At 38.6% G+C, this 20,051-nt stretch overlaps 1 protein-coding gene across 1 annotated transcript in view; it reads left to right on the top strand.

Moving 5' to 3' along the window:
• Positions 1–8,501: 8,501 nt before the first annotated feature.
• Positions 8,502–20,051, top strand: part of usp53a (ubiquitin specific peptidase 53a) — a 33,113-nt gene continuing 21,563 nt past the window's right edge. Inside the window, exons 1-4 of the mRNA XM_083936669.1 lie at positions 8,502–8,928; positions 17,089–17,769; positions 19,071–19,163; positions 19,357–19,491. Of these exons, the coding sequence (XP_083792795.1) occupies positions 17,626–17,769; positions 19,071–19,163; positions 19,357–19,491 (372 nt within the window). The 5' untranslated portion in view covers positions 8,502–8,928; positions 17,089–17,625. The remainder of the gene's footprint in view (positions 8,929–17,088; positions 17,770–19,070; positions 19,164–19,356; positions 19,492–20,051) is intronic.

Below are 20,051 nucleotides of genomic sequence, written 5' to 3'. Positions count from 1 at the left end.
TATGAAGTATAAAATAATCTATCTGTTCTAGGTTTGACATTTCTTATGAAGGGAAGTGTTTGATTTTGGAAAAATAAAAAAATAACATCTTCTCTTCCTCTAGAAATGAATTAGTAAATACCTCTCTTATTCCCCTCAGCCATGTGAGTAAGTCCAGCATCAGCATTCCTCGCCTCTGTCTGAAACTCTTTGGAATGTGCAGCTCCTCCTGGTGCCACTCCCTTTTTCGAGTCCTGTTGAATTTCTCTTGCCAGTAGCCTCTTCAGGAGAACGGCGCGTACAGCACACTAACCGGCATCTGACAGTGGCAGTAGCTCTGCCAAGTACCACGGTAAATATTGAGCAGTGTTTATCAAGGGCAGGGCACGAACTGTCTTTGAACCTTGATTGTAGCCATTATCAAAATGCAGCCACGGAAATATTATTGGCAAGGACTGTAGCGTAAGCTGAGGGTTGGGGTGCCAGACGATTCGATTATTAGTCTCTAACTGCAACCAGTTTCCCCTCAGGCATGTTTAGTTTGGCATGAGATGGCACAGCAAGCACCGGACTATAAACTGTGAGTTCCAGAGTTTGCTCCGGCCTTGTGGTTAGAGTGACTGCCTCATACTGAGAGGCTGGAATTATTGTAACATCCTTGAGAAAAACCTGTCATGCTTAGTCCTTCTAAATCGCTGTGGATACGAGCATATGGGAAAGTGAGGTGGTGGCATGGTGGAGCCTCAGTGAGCTCAAATGCAGAACAATCCTTTTTAATAACTGCTTTTAGGGAGAGGGAGAACCAGCACACAAATACCTGATATGAATCCCAGACTGGAGTGGCCACTTGTTATGTAACAAGAAACCTGATAAGATGGGAACATCATGTTTTTTGTGTTCAGGAGCAAGAAGAGAGAGAAAAGTCAAATTTGACTAAATTTCATCGTTCATGTTATGTTTTGTTCTCAACTCTGTCTTTAACTAAGCAGCTGGCCTTCAGCCTCTTTATCAGCAGTTAACAATGGACTCTGCTGCTGTTGCATTCACTGTCATGTTTTAAAGATAAAGTCCCTCGGGTTTCCATCTGCATACACAGCACCGAACACTGAGTGTGCAGCAGCATGCTGCTGCTGACACAGACAACTGCTGAAAGGTTGCGCCACACGGTCATCCAATATCCCAGATGCTTTTCTTCGTGTATGCACAGGTTGGGTGAGAAAACAAAAGTGTTGCAAAATAAAAAATAAAAAACCCTGCAAGGACACTGAGCAGTAGAAGTAGACACATGGTAAATGGACTTGTATTTATATAGCGCCTTTCTAGTCTTCTGGCTACTCAAGGCACTTTTACACTACTTGTCACACATATGGCGGTGGACATCTACATACCATCTAATCTAATCTAACCATTCACACCACATTTACACACCCATGCGCAGCACGGGGAGCAATTTGGGGTTCAGTGTCTTGCCCAAGGACACTTTGACATGTGGACACTTTTCAGTTCTCAGGAAGACTGTATGTGGAGTTTATGCTCAAATCTAAGGAATGCCATTTAAGTCAATATTTACTAAATAAATAAATGTTCCTATGAAATAAGTAAATGAGGCAATGCATATATTGATATAACTATTAAAAAGAAATCTGTCTGTCTTTCTGTTTGTTCTTTGTATATGTCGAGAACCGTTCACCCGATCTACTTCCCACTTGGCCGGTATATTGCTGGGGACTCAAGGGAGTGCATTGTCGGATTTGGTGCAATTTTGCCATGTGTTGGCACTATAACTACAAATTTTACATTTTTATTTGGTCTGTAACTTTTGAACCGCAACACTCAACAAAGAAAAAAAATTCCACACCCATTTGCATCCATATCGATTTCCTTTCGAACTTTCTACAAATCTTGAGCTGTCATTACCACATTTGATACAGAACATCTCCAGACCAAGCTGAACAAATAAGGAATCTCTGTCTGTCTGTCTGTCTATCTGTGTCTTCATATATTTTAAGAGTCATTCATCCAATCAACTTGAGGACTTGCTGAGGACCCATGCAGTGTCATATGTAAAGTGAACCAGAGGAGTGGTTCTTCAGAAAAAAAATAGAAGTAGTGCTTAGAAAAACATTAATATATATATATATATATATATATATATATATATATATATATATATATATATGTGTGTGTGTGTGTTTGTTGTCTTGTTTATTTAGTTTAAGAAATATTTCATAGCCATATTTACTTATTTCAAATATTTATGTATTTATTTTATTTTTTTAAATGGCATTCCATACAAATCTTCCACCATGTTCTGGGATTGTATGAGTGTAATATTGTGTCGAAGTGACCTCCTGAAATGAAAATTCATAAATGGGTGAAAAGCACAGCTAATGGTGTGTGTCAACATTTTAGTTCATGTCTTTCTCATCAGATGTCACGTTGGATTTGTCTAGCCTAGATGGATGTGTGCAGCAGGCGGTCGTTCTCACAGGAAAGTGCAAAGCCCAATGGGATATCTAAAAATATGAGTGAAAATAAGGCATCCCAGGGGTCAGTAGGGTGGTGTTGGGTTGCCGGTGAGATGAGGTGAAGGGTGCTCGGGAACACATTCCACTAGATGAGGAAAATGACAAAATGGGTTAAACTACGTTTCACGCTGAGAAAATGTTCAATCTATCAAGTGTCTGCAGGTTTTTCTAGGGGTAAGTGCCGGGCATGTTTATTTTCAACAACTGTGTGTGTGTGTGTGTGTGTGTGTGTCTGTTTGTGTGGTCTACATAGATATTTACAAACAAAAAACTGTGAAGCTGATCTGACCTGTGTGTGTGTATGTGTGTGTGTGTGGGTGGGTGCGCGTGTGTGTCTGTGTGTATGTGTGTGTGTGTGTGTGCGTGCGTGTGTGTTTGTGTGTGTGTGTGTGCATGCATGAGTGGATGGGTGCGTGCATGCGTGGATTAGTCAGGAATATTCAATTGGATGGGAACTTCTGATCTCTTTGTAAAAATATATACGGAAAATGATTGTTGAGCAATGTGCACTCATTTTCATCAAGTTCAGAGAGGTACAGAAAAATTCACCACTGTAGGATTCACTTTATGGGAGGATGCACACAGCTAGGCTAGTAATTAGCCTGTTTGGATGAATGAACATTCAAGACTTTGTTCCTGTTTACTTGCAAAATCCCTTGAGACTAATTAGAGCGGTGTTCTCTCACAGCAATCCAGTCGCTGACTGTTACCTCAGGGGGCTCATCTATATTCCTGACTGGTCAATATTTGTTAACCTCTTTTCTTTGGTTAATAGTTAGTGAATAATTATTAACTTACAACTGCCAACACAACTATACTGTAGCACGGAGACCTGCAGGTGACAATGCTCTTTTGTCATCTAATATAGCTGGAAAAGAGCACAAAATAGCTTTAAATATCCTTTATGTGAAAATATAGCACATTTTGACGATGTTGCCAGGGAGATGATAATAAATGGGCCTTATCTTAATCAGTGTAGAGTATAGCTTTCCCTAACAGACAACACTGAGGCAATAGCATGCTTTTGCTGCGCGCTGCAGCTACCACGGATACGGCAAACACAGCAGTGAAATATATCACAGTCACCCCTTTGGCTGCACTCCAGAATTAATGTAACATGGTCAACTGCCAAAAAATGATGCTTATGTCATCTACTTTTTTGCAGTAAAACAATTAGCACAGTCCTACTCAGGGGTTAGAAAGAAAATTTAACCATAAATGAATAAGAAAATCTAATAAATGCACACAGAATAGTTTTTCCTCTTGGATGGAAAACATCTCTCATCTTTACTGTAACAACATGCTGTGTTTGTGGTTATACTAAGTTAGCATGATAGCACACAAATACTATTCCATTGAATAATATACTTAAGCAATAGCTCTTGACAGGCCATGGTATAGAAATCCTCACTTTCACAATAAAATAGGCCATCCTGGGCTGGTTGCAGGCACATATCACAGAGGTTGCTATGAAACGTAGCCTTCACTAGCCTCTCTCATTTACCAAAGTTACACAATAACATAAACAAATGAACCACCTGTGTTGTGCGCAGCAAAATGAATGTTTTATCAAAGGAGTCTAGTGGCATAGATAATGGCTTTAGTTCCGCTTTGTAGGACAGCAAGGCAACCTTTTTTTTTCTCAGACGCAGTGTTATACTGATCTGTGCAAAGGAATTAGATGTCATAGCCCTTGTATGTGGTCATTATATCACGTCTGTGGACCAATCAGATGATTTAAGCTACCGGTTTAAGAAAATGTATGACAAGATTGAAAATTTTGATTCAAGATTTTGCTGAAATTAATTTCCAGATGTCACAACTAAGAATACAAGAGAAGTGGTTGGACAAAAAGTCCTTACCCAGAACCAGTTGTTCTTGATATACGTGAGGAGCAGTTTTGTTAAAAAAAAAAATCAAAACACCAACTCATCATTCTTGGGTTTGAATCCCTGGTTTAATATGGCAGGAGTTGCTTCATGGTTGTCACCACCCTTATGGCCCCTATTGTGGCATTTATGCATGTCTAATCTCTTACATAACAACAATGCATTCACTACTGTGTGGTTCCTCATTAGTAGTAACTCAATAGCAACACAACAAATGGTGTTTTTAGACAACATTAAAAGCTTTGCTTTGTTCAGTTATTCCACAGTTTTTGCGGAAAAGGGCATTTAAATCGAATTACCTTGATGGACAATCTCACAGTTTAAACTCACCCACAGATGTATTATTAGCACATATCCCGTATTATTTGTTTGTGTTTATGTGCATTGTCAGGACAACTTGTGTCCTCATATTACTTTTCATTAGTAAAAGCTGTTCCTTTTTAATTATTTGCATTTCCCATGACACATCCAGGTTTGTAAGCGTGTACACAGACATGCACACAAACTAGGGCATTTATTATTACCCAGGCTGAGACAGGAGCAGATTAAGTTTACATTTTAATTAGACACTTGAATTTTGCAGATGCAGATGAGACCAGCAGCACAAGACACTAGCTTCACTCATTCAAATTGACATTTTCTTGTACTAAATGCCCGCTATCCAAACAGAACGTTTTTTTTTCTTGCTTTGTGATAATGATAATGATGATGATGATAATAATTTCTAATATATTTTAACATTTGACGGCTCATGTTGTGTCTTTGTCCAAGCCAACTGATCCTGAATTACTTTTTTAAAAAGTTGGAATAGAATTGTTGTCCTACTTTCCCTTTGTGACTAAGGGCTATATAGCACTGAAAGTATGGATTAAAAAGCCAGACAACAGTGCTAAAAATATCCCACTTTAACTGGCACAGCACATTTGGGGTGAAATGGAATTTAGCTGCCTGGTGACCTTATCAAATCATCAATTAATCTATCTATCAGGCAAGAAAGGCCTTCCTGGTCACTGCGTAGTGAGAGAAGAAGCAAAATAAAACCCATCACATTCCAGGTCCCATTTCATGCTCATTTTCAAGTTCATATTTGTATTTTGGGTTTAGCTTTACTAATATACTGTATGTTTACTTTATTTAATTTTCAAAAACATTATTTTTCTCATGTCATGAATATACTGTATTAACCCTCTGTCTGAAACGCTTTATTTTAGAGCCTGTCTCTTTAAGGCCCCGTCCTGATAAAAAGTCCAGTCTGTTATGATTTGCCATCATCTTCAGGTTTTCTGCATCTGTGCTTTTGGAGTGTCTGCACCGTCAGTCCAGCCGGGGAATGACTGTAACAGCACTGAAGCAGCTCTACCTATAGTATAGCTTCTGAATACGGACCGCGTGCATTTCTCTGTGGATTGAGTGTGTTGATACTTTCATAGTGTTCATACAGCACCTCACCTGTTTTATAATTAAAAAAAGAGATGGAAATCTTAGTACAATTGACATATGGGATATTTAAAACTAAACTTGACTCCTCAAAGTTGATATGTGCTGGTGTTGTTGTTGGTGCTGGTGAAATTATAAAAATGGCAACATCGGCACAAGAGAGGACACAGGTTTGTCATTTGAGCTGTGTTTATCCACTGTGTTCAGCAGATCTCATGCTGTTCATTGGGGCTTTCTCAAGGTGAGAAGGCAGGGCAATGGCACCAGCTCTCAGTGGGACATTTTCTGTGTGCACAGTCTCCTTGCAGAGTTGGCAAAGTCTCACTAATTAGTCTTATATTAAAATGCCCTTCACAATAACACCAAACATGTGTAAGATCAGTGGTTCGTAGGGCTATACGATATGACTTTGAAATGTGTCTGGAGGAGAACTTTAAGAACAACTTGATCTCACATTCAGACAGTTATATAGATTATCTCATTGAAATACTCCATGAAGTTGCCGATACAAGCAAGGTAATGAACAATTAGAACAGGTAGAAATATCAAGGGGCAAAAATGAATACATCGTATCCAAAGCCCAATTAGCCACTTTTATGCAGAAGTCATTCAAAGTGCATGTCAGCCAGGCAATGATAGTCACTTTTATACTTTTGGCTCTGGTTAGGCAGTAATGTTGACAGGGCACAAAATGTCAGATTCAGCGGCTGTATTGCAAGCTGAGGTCAGAAAGGAACAGTTTACATTTGTGGAACTTGTCAAAGACCTTATGATCTGTTTGAGCCGTCTGATCCATAATTTATAGGTAATATAAGATATTTAGTGGCAGCACTTCAAAGCAAGGAGGCATACAGCCAGGGTGGGTATGTCCAACATCATAATGTGACTCTTCTCTATGTGAGCGCAGACACCACACTGATAACAAAATACTTTTTTGTTAATATTTTAACATCCACTCTTCAGAATACCTACAGGTTGGCTGGGTTATTTTATTACAGTATGAGGCTATAAAGCAAACTGAATACTTTAAGATCTTAAAGCTCACATCACTCAAACTGATTATTACCATACTCTTGAACTTTTTTATATTTTGAGAGGAAGCATTATATGTCCCTTGAGGAAATGTGGGGAGGGGAATGGTATTGTCTCCTCAATGGGCCCTTTCAAGTACTTCCTGGGGAAAGGCTGGACCACGCTGATACATTGTGACCCTTCACTGCACACTTGATCATTGCATACAGTTTCCTCAGCCTTAATGAGTGAGTGTGCTGATTTTTTTTTTTTTTGAAATAAGATAATCTTTCCTTTAACATAAAGCTTATTGGACATAGGCTTTGATGGTTCAAATATTTTGCACACTTGATTTTTGGTTGATGCAGACAAGTATTTTGAGGTGACACAAAACTCTGATGGAGTGAATTTCCTCATGTTGTATTCAGACGAAATAATGTAGACATTACAAATTAATTGGTCAAATGTTGTTGTTTTTTTAGCAAGGTTGGAATTGAAAAAAAAGACACTCAGAGGTAAGAGCTGCTGCTGAGAAAGACAGACCTGTGTAAAGCAGTCATGCTGATCACAGATGATATGTGCATTCATCCCCCAAAGCAAACAAACAGCCTTTATATCTAAAAACATGCATGCCATGCTATATTGAAATTCTGTTGGACTCCCACAATAAAAAGTAGAATTTCCATTGTTATTGATATGAGAATGACCCAGAGCCATTGATTATGTTTAAATAGTATTGCCTAGAATAGAACTGTTTGGAAATGTTGGGGAAATAAATGAATGGAACATCAAAAATATAGTTTATGACCTCATAATCATATATCCCATATAATATACTCTCTTGTGGAACTAATCCAAACTACTTATTTTAATTGATATAATCTTTCCAAATAAAAATGGTCAGCTTACAGGGGGCCTTGAGCCATGAAACACGATAAGGCTATTACACCGAGTAGTCTCTTGCTTCAAAAAGGGGAGAAAAGCTTTAATTGCACATCTCTCTCACTGCTTTCTTTATATAACAGGATCAGGCAGATGGTGTTTGGGTAACAAGAGCCTTACATCACTTTCCTCTGCTCTCAGTTGCTCATAATCATCAGCGTTACAATGCCATCACATTGTTGGGGGTATAACCAGGCAGGTAAATGTTCAACACCACTAAAAGCATGTCGAATCATTGACCACCACATTGCTGCAATGCATACTAAATGTGCAAATATATGCATGCAGATATTCTATGGGTGCTGGCTTTGTGAATTTTTCCCCATATATGCGGACAAAAAAAGTATTAATATCCAAATGCATTTTAAGTGATTTTCCAGGTTTTCACAAACGGGATACTTTGAAACAAATGTTCAAGTATAACTCATGTGATGCAGTTTTGCAGTTGGAGAACTGTAAACAAACACTACGCATTGTTGTGGGCTAGCTGCAACCCCCTGCACCATACAGCAACATTAACGAGCCTGCCAGCAGAGTTGGCGCTCTGGAAATGTTGGAGTGTGTCCTCGCCTGTGTGTGTGTGTGTGTGTGTGTGTGTGTGTGTGTGTGAGAGAGAGAGAGAGAGAGAGTGAGAGAGGGGTTGTGTTATTGTGTGAGTGCGCTGTAGCTGTGGCAGTGGTGTACAGTAGCATGGCAGACTGCAGTAAATACACTGTTGAAGAGGCGGGGTTTGACATCTCAGCTTTGAAAACATCTCTAATCCAGTATTTCAGGTGCCGGAGTCGACCATTGCTCACTACCGCCGCACATCAGCGAACTACTGCAGGACCGCACGCCTTTGGAAACCGGGATATATCGCAAGTGGATAGAGACGGACGCTGGGTCTGAAGTGGAATTCCTGAGAGAAAAGAAATCCCACAACAGCCAGAGAAAGAGAGAGAGAGGGAGAGAGAAGTTTCAGTGCCGTAAAGAAAATACTTTCTGGTGTTTTAGTTTCCAGCGTCTCTCTCTGCCTTTGAAGTACATTTGAACCAGAGACTCCCACGGCTTCTCTCTCAGTCCCTCCCCCCGAAACTCAACCAAAATACTTCAAGTCTTGCTCTCACTACAGGATACTGTCGCACTTATTTTTTGTTTTTGAGGTGAGTAAGTTTGCTCTTTATTTGAGTTCGACACACTTGAAGTTATGTCAAACTTTGTAGGTGTGTGTTTTGCAGTCCTACGTGGGGCGGAAATGTAGTTTTACCTGGAACTCAGGTGAGTCTGAAACCAGGTAGGCCCAGCATTAGCTTCTTCCAGTCGGCTGTAGCTTTAGTTAGCACCACTTGTCAAGTTCCTAAAATGCGCTGTGTAAATGTGTGAAACGGCAGAAGACTTGTTTTGGAATTTTGACAGCTCATTTGGTCTAACTTAAGAACTTATTGTTTTCTTTTTTTTCTTTTTTTAAATCGTGCGTAGTCGCATTGTTGTTGACAGCGAGATATGTGTCGGGTTTAGCATGAAATATTTAAAATATGTACGTCAGCTAATGCGGCTTAAGTAAAAAACATTTTATTTCACCACAATATTTCCATAGTCTGTTCAAAAATGTATTTAATTGCCCATTATGCATTTCATGTATTTGTATAGCATAAAAGAGAAGCTTTCCTCTGGCTTCCACGGTGTTGTCACCTCAGGATGAACACATGCTAAGATAGCTAACTGCCAGTTCTCCTGTTATTGTTGGATATAGTCTGATAGGTTTCATATTGCGTAATTCGTCTTGCACACCCCTTTTTATTTATTCAGACACAACATCCAGAAGTTGATAGGAGCTCATTCAACACTCATTTATTTGCAGACCCCCGTCCAGTGCACCCTGTGAACTGGTTTCTCACACTTTAATGCATAGTGGTGATAAGACCCCTGAGCAGCAGCAGCAGTAGTCCCATAAGCACAGTGGTGATGAAGCAGTGAGATCACCGGCCCTGTAGACATCATGCACACTCATCCTTTATGTTTGTTGATGCTTGTGGAACATTTCCTCTAGGACCAAGATGGTGAACTAAATATGGAGGCATGCCGAAGAACCAGTTTGACACAATAAGCCTTCTGTCACCTCTTTTGTTTGCAAGCATGTCGAGCAAGAGTACTTTAGTAGCCTACTTTCGATAGGTAAGCCTATTTAGGGTTTCCAGTTTACTTTGTGTGGATCTGCTTTTGATAAAGGTTGTGGCAGGTGATACACACTGGACTCAGGTTTGCAACTTTCATTTAATTTTAAACTGAGTTAATTTACTTATATGTAAAGTTGGAGATGCAGAAAGGGGCCAGAGTTGATGGTCATTATAATCACACTTGATATTTATTTGCAGGCTTCTGTAAAGTTGGGGGACATTAAGGAAGTAATTATAAGAGTGGAGAATAGGGTGTTATATTCTATCTCGATGAGATTCTTTGCAGTATGGCATCCTGGAACATGTGCTTTTGTTCTCCCTTTTCCTCTGTAAGAATAATGGGTGACTCAGCGTGGTGTGGGTGACCTGTTCAGTTTCACAGGGTTGAGCGCAGTGACCGTGTGCTGGAAAGCCGCAAGCCTTTGAGCAGGAAGTCCTCACAGGAAACGACCACTGCATTGTTAACTGAAGGTTTGAACCATGTTTGCAGTCTGTAGGGAATTTTACATTCAAGTTCCCGTGTTTTTAGGTGTTTAGCATGCAGGGGCATGTTTTATTCCTTTTTCTTATACATGCAGTGGGTTTATATATTTTCAGACTTTTGTGTGTTTGCTCACTCACAACTCTTACAATAAAATAAACAGACTGACATAAAAACTGTGGAAAACCAATGCTTTGAATCATAGAAAATAAGAACATTGTGTCGGCAGTGGAGAGGAAACGTTACAAAAAATGTTTATGTCCTGATGTCAGCCACTTAGTTTGTCACTTTATAAAAAACTTCAGATAAAGTGAAAGTCTGAATGGGAAATTTCTCTATGCAAATGGAACTTTGTTCCTGCGATTGGCCTACCAAATGAATCAGACCTTTAAGAAAGTTGCATGACTATACCAGTAATAGAAAGAGGTTTTTTTTTTACCCAAGGCAAACTCGAGACAAGGAAAATTACCTCTTGTGAATTGTAACTCTGTACCAGTGAATTATTGAAATTATTTTTTTGATAATCAACGCAGGCATTTGGAATAGAGCAGCCTTTGAAACTGCAGTTTATAACCATAAAAAACAATACAATATTACTCAGCATTTTTTATTCCATTCATTTGGGTACATTTTGCTTTTTCCCCATTTTCATAAAAACACTCGATCAGATGATTTTCAGGTTTAGCTAATGGCTTACAGATAATCTGTTTAAGACATGGATGCTCATTAGAATTGGTTTTATTTGTTAATAAAATATTTTAGAATGAATCAAACTAAATGAGCCGAAATTGCTGTTGAGCGTAATCCTCGGTATGTAGAGTCATTCATCAGCAATGGGTCAGAGTTGAGCAGTAACACCAGGGCAGGTGTATGCACCAGCTTGACGGAAAGACATATTGATCTCCATTGAGAAATAGGAAGACTGCACCTTGTTTTTTTTTTCTTATAGTATCTTGGAAATTGTAGAGGCTGAAAATTGTATCATGCTCTTGGGCACGGGGTGTTTTACCAAGGGGGATTCAATTAAAAATAATCAGAAGTTTATGTGTGACCCATGAGAAATGCATTTGTGGTGTTTAATAGAACTGCTGTTGAGAATTGTCAACTTTCATTATGGGTATTATAGAGTGAACCTGTAAGCTTTATTGTTCTGACAAAGGCCTCTTTATATGCATTGAATGCTTCTTCTCTCTTTGTGCTGTTCCCATCACGTATTTCTATTTTCACATCCTATCAACATTGAATTAGTGTGACTCAATTTACCACAGATTGATTAATCAGTGGCTCTTTGCATTACCATATGAATGAGATCAATTGAATCATTCTTAATGAGGGTATCCATCAAAAGATCACTAGTAGATAAATCATAGCATCCAACTCCCCATGCCTTCACACCACACATGCCCACATCTTCCTGACTCCTGAGGCTTGTCAAAGGTGCTGATGCACAACACGCTCTTTAGCTGATTGCTCCAAGGTGCTAGCCTTAGCGTTTTTTTCCTATGACAAGGAAAAAGTCAATCCTAGACTTTGCTTGACAAGTCTGAGCAAACCTTTGTTTAGAAAGGAAGACTGGACTTCCTGTACTGGTGCTGCTTAGAGGGAAAAGTGATCTTACTTCTTTTGTTTGGCTTCTACTCAGAGCTCTACAATATTTTTGGCAATACTTCCATAATGCAAGGGTAGTTATGATGTTGTTTTGTTTTGACCTGTTAAACACTTACATTAATATATTCATCAGTGTCACCTTGTATTTGCATCTTTTAAGTCAATTTAGAAATGATAGCATTGGACAATGACATTAAAAGTTCCCAGTATCATTTACTGCTGTTCAATTGTTATTTAATTATCATGTTTAATTATGTAGGTCTATATTATTTAAATTATATATATTTCATTTTTAGGTTGTTATTTGGTTACATTCGTATCAATAAGATTTTAATTTTACTCAGTGTGTGTTTCTTTGTTGTACACTGTTAAAGAAGTAGAATTGGTGTGTTTCTGACAGCTAACTTGACGTGAAGGTCTTAGAAAGATGGGTTGAGTTCAGACGGAATTCCACTGTTGTAAAAAAATCACACAGACCAAACCTGCGAGGAGCATTCTTTTTTGTTCACACTTGCATATTAAAAAAATAAATTTAACAAAAATAAAAATTAAATAACTTCCTCCTCACCAACCATCTGTGAGGACAAATGCAGACATCATTCTCACTGGATCACACTATGAACAAAAATGTATCATTCACAAAAAAAAAACATCTATCCATCCAACATTTGTAACCATTACAATAAAATATCAAGTAGTTAAATGGCATAGAGAGAAATTGTTACTAACCATTACAAAGACTCTAATTTCCATGTCAGTTTAATATTTTGCAAAACGGGATGTGACGATATCTGTGTGTGTGTTTAAGTCATCGTGGTAAAACCTGGTCCTGGAGACGCATACTGTAGCAGGAACTAACACAGAGGCAGTCTTTTGGGATTCAGGCGTTTGTCTGTCTGTAGACTTGCACTGCAATATCATCCCAACAGTTCACGGTACAGTCACGAAACTAGAGATGCACCGATCCAGTTTTTTCCATTCCAATCCGATCCCGATACCTGGGCTGAGCGTATCGGCCGATACCCGCCGCCGATCTGATCCTACTGTGCAATACCTGTCCATGTGAGTGAAGGCAGCAGGCTTGACATAAACATTTAGCCTTGTTAAAAAAAGGTAACAAATGAACACCGATATAAATGTACTCAATATTATTTATTAACAAATGACACTCAAGCAGCAAAAATAAATAAATAAATAACATTTTCATGTAAAGTGCACTGCAAACAGATATTTTAAAATGTAATATAAAATATAGCATCTGCCTGAAATCCAACAAACAATGGCTTAATTACCTTGATGTGTATGATATTAATAAAAAATAAATGACTTGATTGGAATGCTGGACCGGCCTCATTAATCCGATATCCGATCCAGCTAATTAGTCAATATCGGAGTCAATATTGGATCCGGGTACGAATCCGGTTATAAAACTGCTTCTTACGAATTGTGGGCATTTTTTAGCAGTATCAGTAATAATGTAATATACAGTTCTTATGTTTTTTTGTTCAATAGACTAGATAAAAGATAATTAAACGGATAAGTATCTACACTTTGAAGTAGTTATTTGATGTTTGTCCTATTTTCTGCTATTTCAAGTGAAGTTTTTATGTTTAAGGGGTTTGCTTCAATTTTGTTTCTTACTTCACTGAATATTACTTTTTGCTGCAGTCATGATTTCATTTCCCTACAGGGCATCAGTGATTTCATCTTTTCTCGTATCAAATGCACTGCTCTTGATCCGTCAGTGTTGCATGTGCATAGCGGAGTTGAAAAACCAGGGTCATCTCGGCCATTTGTTATCCAGGAATCACCAATGTTGGGCTTATTAAAGTTAGATAAGAGACCAGGGTTGAACAAAGAACTGACTATCGTATGAACATGAGCTAATCTTAGTTACATGTTGATATGAGCACTGAAAACTTGTGAGGATCAACCCGAAGTAAGGAAATCCGCCTGAAGAAAATTGTTTCAATCACCACTACTAAGACTTGGAACGTAAGGGTGTCAACAGCCGTCTTGGGTTACATTAGGTAATGATGTAAACCTGGCTCCTGGACAATAGTGTAACCAGCCAGTTGAGTCATTTTCTCCACCTGGGTTTATAAACAAGTAGGCTGATAAATCACATGGCTGCATTCAGTTGAAGTCAAATAAAAGGGTTCTGTTTTTAATTTATGAGAATAGATCTTAAATCAATAAAAAAAAAAAGCAGCAGCATATAAAATACAATAAGAAGGTTCATATCGGCATATGTTCAAACAATGTTCATCAGTCTTTCCAACTCTTCTCTTTCATCTGTATCCCTGCTCACAGGTTAAGTTCAGTACATCATGTGTCACTTTAACCTCTCTGGATTGTGACTCAGCCAGTCCATGTCCTAAAATATTGTGCCATTCCTGCAGTGCAAACGATCATGGTGCTGGTCACATGATGTTGTCAAAGGACAGGTGTCATGTTTGATATTATAATTCTGGAAGGGTTTTTTTCTCATTTCTTGTGGGGATAAAAGTAAATAAAAAATAGCAATGAAACTAATGTTTGTTATTGAGAAGTAAGCGCAAACTCGCTTCAAGGAAATGTATCACATTCAAGAGTTGAAAAAGAATACGCTTTGTCCTCGTATCAGAGCATACACTTTGAAAAACAGCATACAGATTTTTTATAACACTTTTTATATTCTATGTACAATGGTAGAATAAGCTACTATAAACTTATAATAGGGCTCAGTCATCCAAGAAAAAATGTTGGTCATACCGGCCAGCACTTTCCAAGGGAAAATCCACTGTGTTGGTATATGTTCAGTGATGAAGGACTTTTTTTGTTTTTTTGCAGTGGCTTTTCCCTGTTGTTTTTTAGTACTAGTAATTTATCGAAAATATACATTTTCTAACAAATAGTATGCTCATGTATGTTCCTGGAGCCGTCTTATGATGAAACATACAGATTGTACTAACATGTCAAGGCAGGTGATGTGATTGGTAAAGGTGGGGTACAGTTTTCCTCTCGACCCTCCAGCCCTGAAACTAATCCGGAAACAGCAGCTCTTAAGCAACTGTGAGCTTAAGTGATTGCTTTGGAATGCTGTTGCCATGGAGCACAGTTGCAAAGACGTAAGCATGTTTATTTGACTGTAAATTCTACATTTAATACTAAACTTCAGGTTGCACCATTAACCTGCAGTAAGGTTACATTGTTGCAACATCATCATCCATTGATGATTCCTGAAATGCCAAGATGGAAATGTTGTGCAACTGGTTTTGGCTGAAACTTTTTGTGGTTCTGGAGAATGTCACAAGAGGGAAGTTTCATTATTTGTGCAACGTGGGGCACTACTTGTCGTCCTCACTCTGACTAACAAAGTGTTTGGGGTTTATTCTTTGAGCTTATTTTTTTAGGTGTTAAGGACTGAAAGAGGCTGACCTCCCCATGTATCACAAGGGGAACTATTGCTCATTGTTGCCTCTGCTTAGTCATTTGGTGCTGAAAGTACATCTGATTTGCCACAATTTTGGTTAACCATAAAGGCACAGGACAAGCTATTTTATCATTTAGAATGACACAATAAACATATTAAAAAGTACAGGCTGTGACTGTACAGTTTGTAGCTCTTGGGGCATTCACTATTGTAATAACAACAAAGACTCAGCTTCCACTGCATCACTCAGCACAAACATTTTCATCCATCAACACTCTCAAAGTAATCTGTTCAGCACTGTTTTTATAGGTGCACAGTGCACATTCACTGCAGACTCTGTTGGTCTTTCTCGCTGTGTTGTTGAAGCTACATTGACTGCAAGTTTCATGAATTGAACTGCATCTTCAGTGGTTTGTTACAATGCCCTCCACAGCTCATCTCATGTTAAAAATAGGCCAGTACTAGTTTGTAGTTGAGTTCAGAAAAGAATGACGATGCAAGGAAAATGAACAAAATGGGACAGAAACTTGGGGCAGTATTTTTTGTATGAAAATTTTGTACTCTCCAAATTGCTGACCAAAGACTTCAGTTTGGGCTCTCATCTGAGACTGCAAGTGCAAACTTAAATGTTTAAAACACATGGAAGCACAGCAGTGTAGACCCAGTCAATATTATTTTACAATAGAGACACAGCATTATAGTAAATCTATAGGGCTCTTCAGCTGATGGTTAATCAATGTCAATTATAATACATTTTTCAGCTGTTAGTAAAAATACCCATCACTCTGCTATTTTGCAGGATCTGCTGTTTTATCTGTAAGGAATGTCAATTTATTTTCTAATTGTTGGTCAGCAAAATAAGACATTTTTACTTAAGGTAACTTTGGGCTCTAGAAATATGTGTCAGAACTAACCAATTATTTTGATGTATTATAGACCTGGGTGGGGTGAAAAAACAACAACAGATTAATCGATAATATAAATAATTATGAGTCAAAGTGAATATTTAGAAATTGGAAAGACTGTAGTCAGCAGTTATTAACATAGAGAGCTGGGGAAGACTTATCAGTAGTGACACAGTTAATGTGGGAAGTTGCCCCCTCCAGTTTTTCTATTCCTCATATGATTCGCATACATTTACAATTGTAGTTATGTTAATGCAAAGTCTGCTCTGGGTCAACATTATCTTTGTTCCTTTTTAAATGTCTCTTGGCTGTTGTCATCTCATTTGTTGTTTCAGAAAATGAAATCTGAATGTTATTATGCAACCTTAGCTGGAGCCAACTTTAGTTTGACATGCCTCCAGTGCAAAGGGTGTTCATAAAAGTTAATAAATAAGCTTTGTTGACATGTCTACTTTGACATCTAACCTACAATGAGCAGAGATATGAAGACTGAAGTGTGTATGTATGTATATATATATATATATATATATATATATATATATATATATACATACAGTTAATGTCTCTACATGTTGTAATATAATTATAATTTTATAAAGCACCTACAGAGTGTTCTAGCAAAAGGAGCAATTAAATATACTTGAAAACAATAGTGCTCACACAAAACACAGTAACTGATAATAAGCTCCACAATGTCATTTAAAATGTCATCTAATCTCATTCTCTTTGTCTAACAGCCCAGCCGTGGTTGCTGTGAAGCCTGGATAAACATTTACTATGGATGGATGTCTCGGCGACAATTGACTGCAGCAGAAAATCTTCATAGCATCCGGACCATGGGGCAAAATTTGCTCACAGGTGTCCACAATCCCTTCTGAAGCTGTTGTTAAGCTTCGTGCAAAGCCATCAAGACTGCACGATGACTGAGGCATGCTGCTCCGTAATCAAAAGATGTCATCAGAAGTATCAATCCACTGATCATCAAAGGCTTCCCAAAACAAAGACGTGGATTATCATTTTTTGTGTTGACTTTTAATTTAATTTTTTTTTTGGGTTGGGGCGAGAAACTTTTAAGTAACAAAGTAAAATGATCTTCTACATGAGCTGCAGAAATGGACTAGAAGCCCATGTGTAACAGAGCAGCTGCTGCAGCTCGTGGAATAACTTAACCCCAGACTCTTGGGGAGTCACTTCAGGGGACGAGGGATCTGATCCCAGCATCCCTGATCCTAGCCTGACTATCCCACCTGTCTAAAGGCAGACCCCCCTATCCAATGGCATGGGTCAAGTTCTTCAGGAAGCCTGGGGGCAATCTGGGGAAATCGTACCAGCCGGGGAGCATGCTGTCTCTGGCCCCAACCAAAGGACTGCTGAATGAGCCGGGCCAGAACAGCTGCTTCCTCAACAGTGCTGTGCAGGTAGGTAGGTCCTGTTGCCTTGGTTGTTTGTGGCTGGATTTAATTCAATATATCTTGAAATTATTAAGCCATCATTAAAGCCATACTCAAGTGGCCATTTGAGAAAATGCAGTTTTGTCACATTTGCATTGGCTTCATTTTTGGAGGCCGCCGCTTGTTTGGAATGCATTATATTACTGTTTTCTATCATACTCTACTTTTGCGGAGGCATTTCAATCTGAACAAAAGTGATGAACTTATATTATCATAACAAAAATATATTAACTTAAATTGTAACACGAACTAAAAGACATATTTGAAGCATAATATTTATATATATTCCAGGGCTGTCAATTGATCAAAATATTTAATAGCGCAGGATTGTCTATAGGACAAATACTGTCCAGGATATTCTCCAGAATAACTCCAAAGGTACTGCATGCTCACAAAATATGCTGAAAGAGCATATTGACCTGAGTGTAACATTAGTATTATTTACAACCACAATGTAGTGCAAACTATCCAGTGTGTTCTGCCTTTGGCAAGGGTGAGGAGGGCTCTCTGCATCACCTTTATGCTTGGCCAGCAGCTGGTATTTGAGACTCATTTCACATGGACAGTAAATCCAGATCATTTTGGTCTTGTCGAGAGAACCATCTGGCTTTAAAGCTGAACTTGCCTTTCAAAATATCCTCTTTATGCAATTAAACTCAAGGAGGTTTGTTTCTGCTTGCCAGCCTCAATGTTACTGCTACATTACTTCCTGATTTCCCGAACTACATGTTGGGCCGAGGTTCATAATCGTAGAGCGTGCATGCACAAGTCGAAGAAATGAGTGGCGTTAAGAGGAATACGTGTTAACTAACTCATTATTATCATGTTAACTTCTACATTATATTTATATATAACATTGTTATATAAGGTTCAGAATTTCTAAATTTTTCAGAGGTTCCTAGCAATTTATGAATGTACCGATTTGGCTATTGGGATAATAGTTGAGTTAGTTCATTATTGCAGTCAGCCCCACAGTGAGGTCACTCTTGGAGACTGTGACTCAAAGGGTAAGACAACCCATGAGCTGGTTGAAGATAATCATTACCCGTGGCTGTGTTTCTGTAAGGGAGTTGTTCCTCTTGCCCACTCCTCATTCTCATGACCTTGGAGACTCTGTACTAATGTCTAATTGCTATACGTAACAAAGGATGTCAAGTTTTATACATAAAAAAAACAACGAAAAACTTCCACCTAAAAATGTTGTCATGGTCAGTGTTAAATTTTTGTAGTGAAAAGAATTAACCTAACCTCCTCTTTCCCTTGTGTAGGTATTATGGCATTTGGACATCTTCAGACGCAGCTTGAGGCAGCTACCTGGACACTTCTGTCTGGGAGAATCATGCATCTTTTGTGCATTAAAGGTATAATATAATCAGAAGCATATTTAATGAGAGCTAACATTAAGTTATTGTTCCTGTTTGTCATTATATATTTGGCAGTTCTTAAGGCCATATACTCGGACTGTGTATTGAGAAGTAAGGGTGACACAATTGTTTTTAATAAACAAAATGTCCCACAGTCAGTGTGCAAACAAATTCTTGTTCTCCTCTTCAGGGCATTTTTTCCCAGTTCCAGCACAGTCGGGAGCGCGCCCTGCCCTCTGACAATCTGCGTCACGCCTTGGCAGAGACCTTTAAGGACGAGCAGCGCTTCCAGCTGGGCTTCATGGATGATGCCGCAGAATGCTTTGTAAGTTCCCGTGGCAACACGGCTGTCCTGAGCAAGAGAGACTAGCGTATGGAGAGGGAAGTGTGTGTGTTTGTGTGTGTTACCCGGCTGCCACACAGTTGGGCTAATGCACTGCAACAAACTGTTTGGCGAGGTCACTGAAAGAGCTTCTGTCCCTCCCTTCCCCTCCCATCAACCCCTGCCACATTGCTGCTAAATATCATCATGACAGGTTATATAAGCGCCAGAGTTGTGTTTGAACCTTTCTGTTTTGTGCTACCATATTATTTCGCCTCATTTCTGTGCCTTTTTGATGTTGATTTTATGCGTCCTTCATCTTTTTTTCCCCTTTTTTTTTTTTTTACACATCAGTTCCAGTTTTTCTGCTATTTTTCTGCTAACAACGCATTGTTTGGACAGAAATTGTTTTTTCCTAACTGCAGTGTAATTTTCTTATCTTCATTTTGATGTTGACTAGTAATATCCTGCGGCAATTGTTTAATCCTTCATTTTTCAACCTTTTTTTTCTATTGTCCATCAGACTTGTCCATCTCACGATTTATCCCATACTCATTCTTATT

The sequence above is a fragment of the Echiichthys vipera genome (assembly GCF_963691815.1).
Source record: "Echiichthys vipera genome assembly, chromosome: 22".
NCBI classification, from domain to species: domain Eukaryota; kingdom Metazoa; phylum Chordata; class Actinopteri; order Perciformes; family Trachinidae; genus Echiichthys; species Echiichthys vipera.
This window is presented reverse-complemented; position numbering and strand designations above follow the sequence as displayed.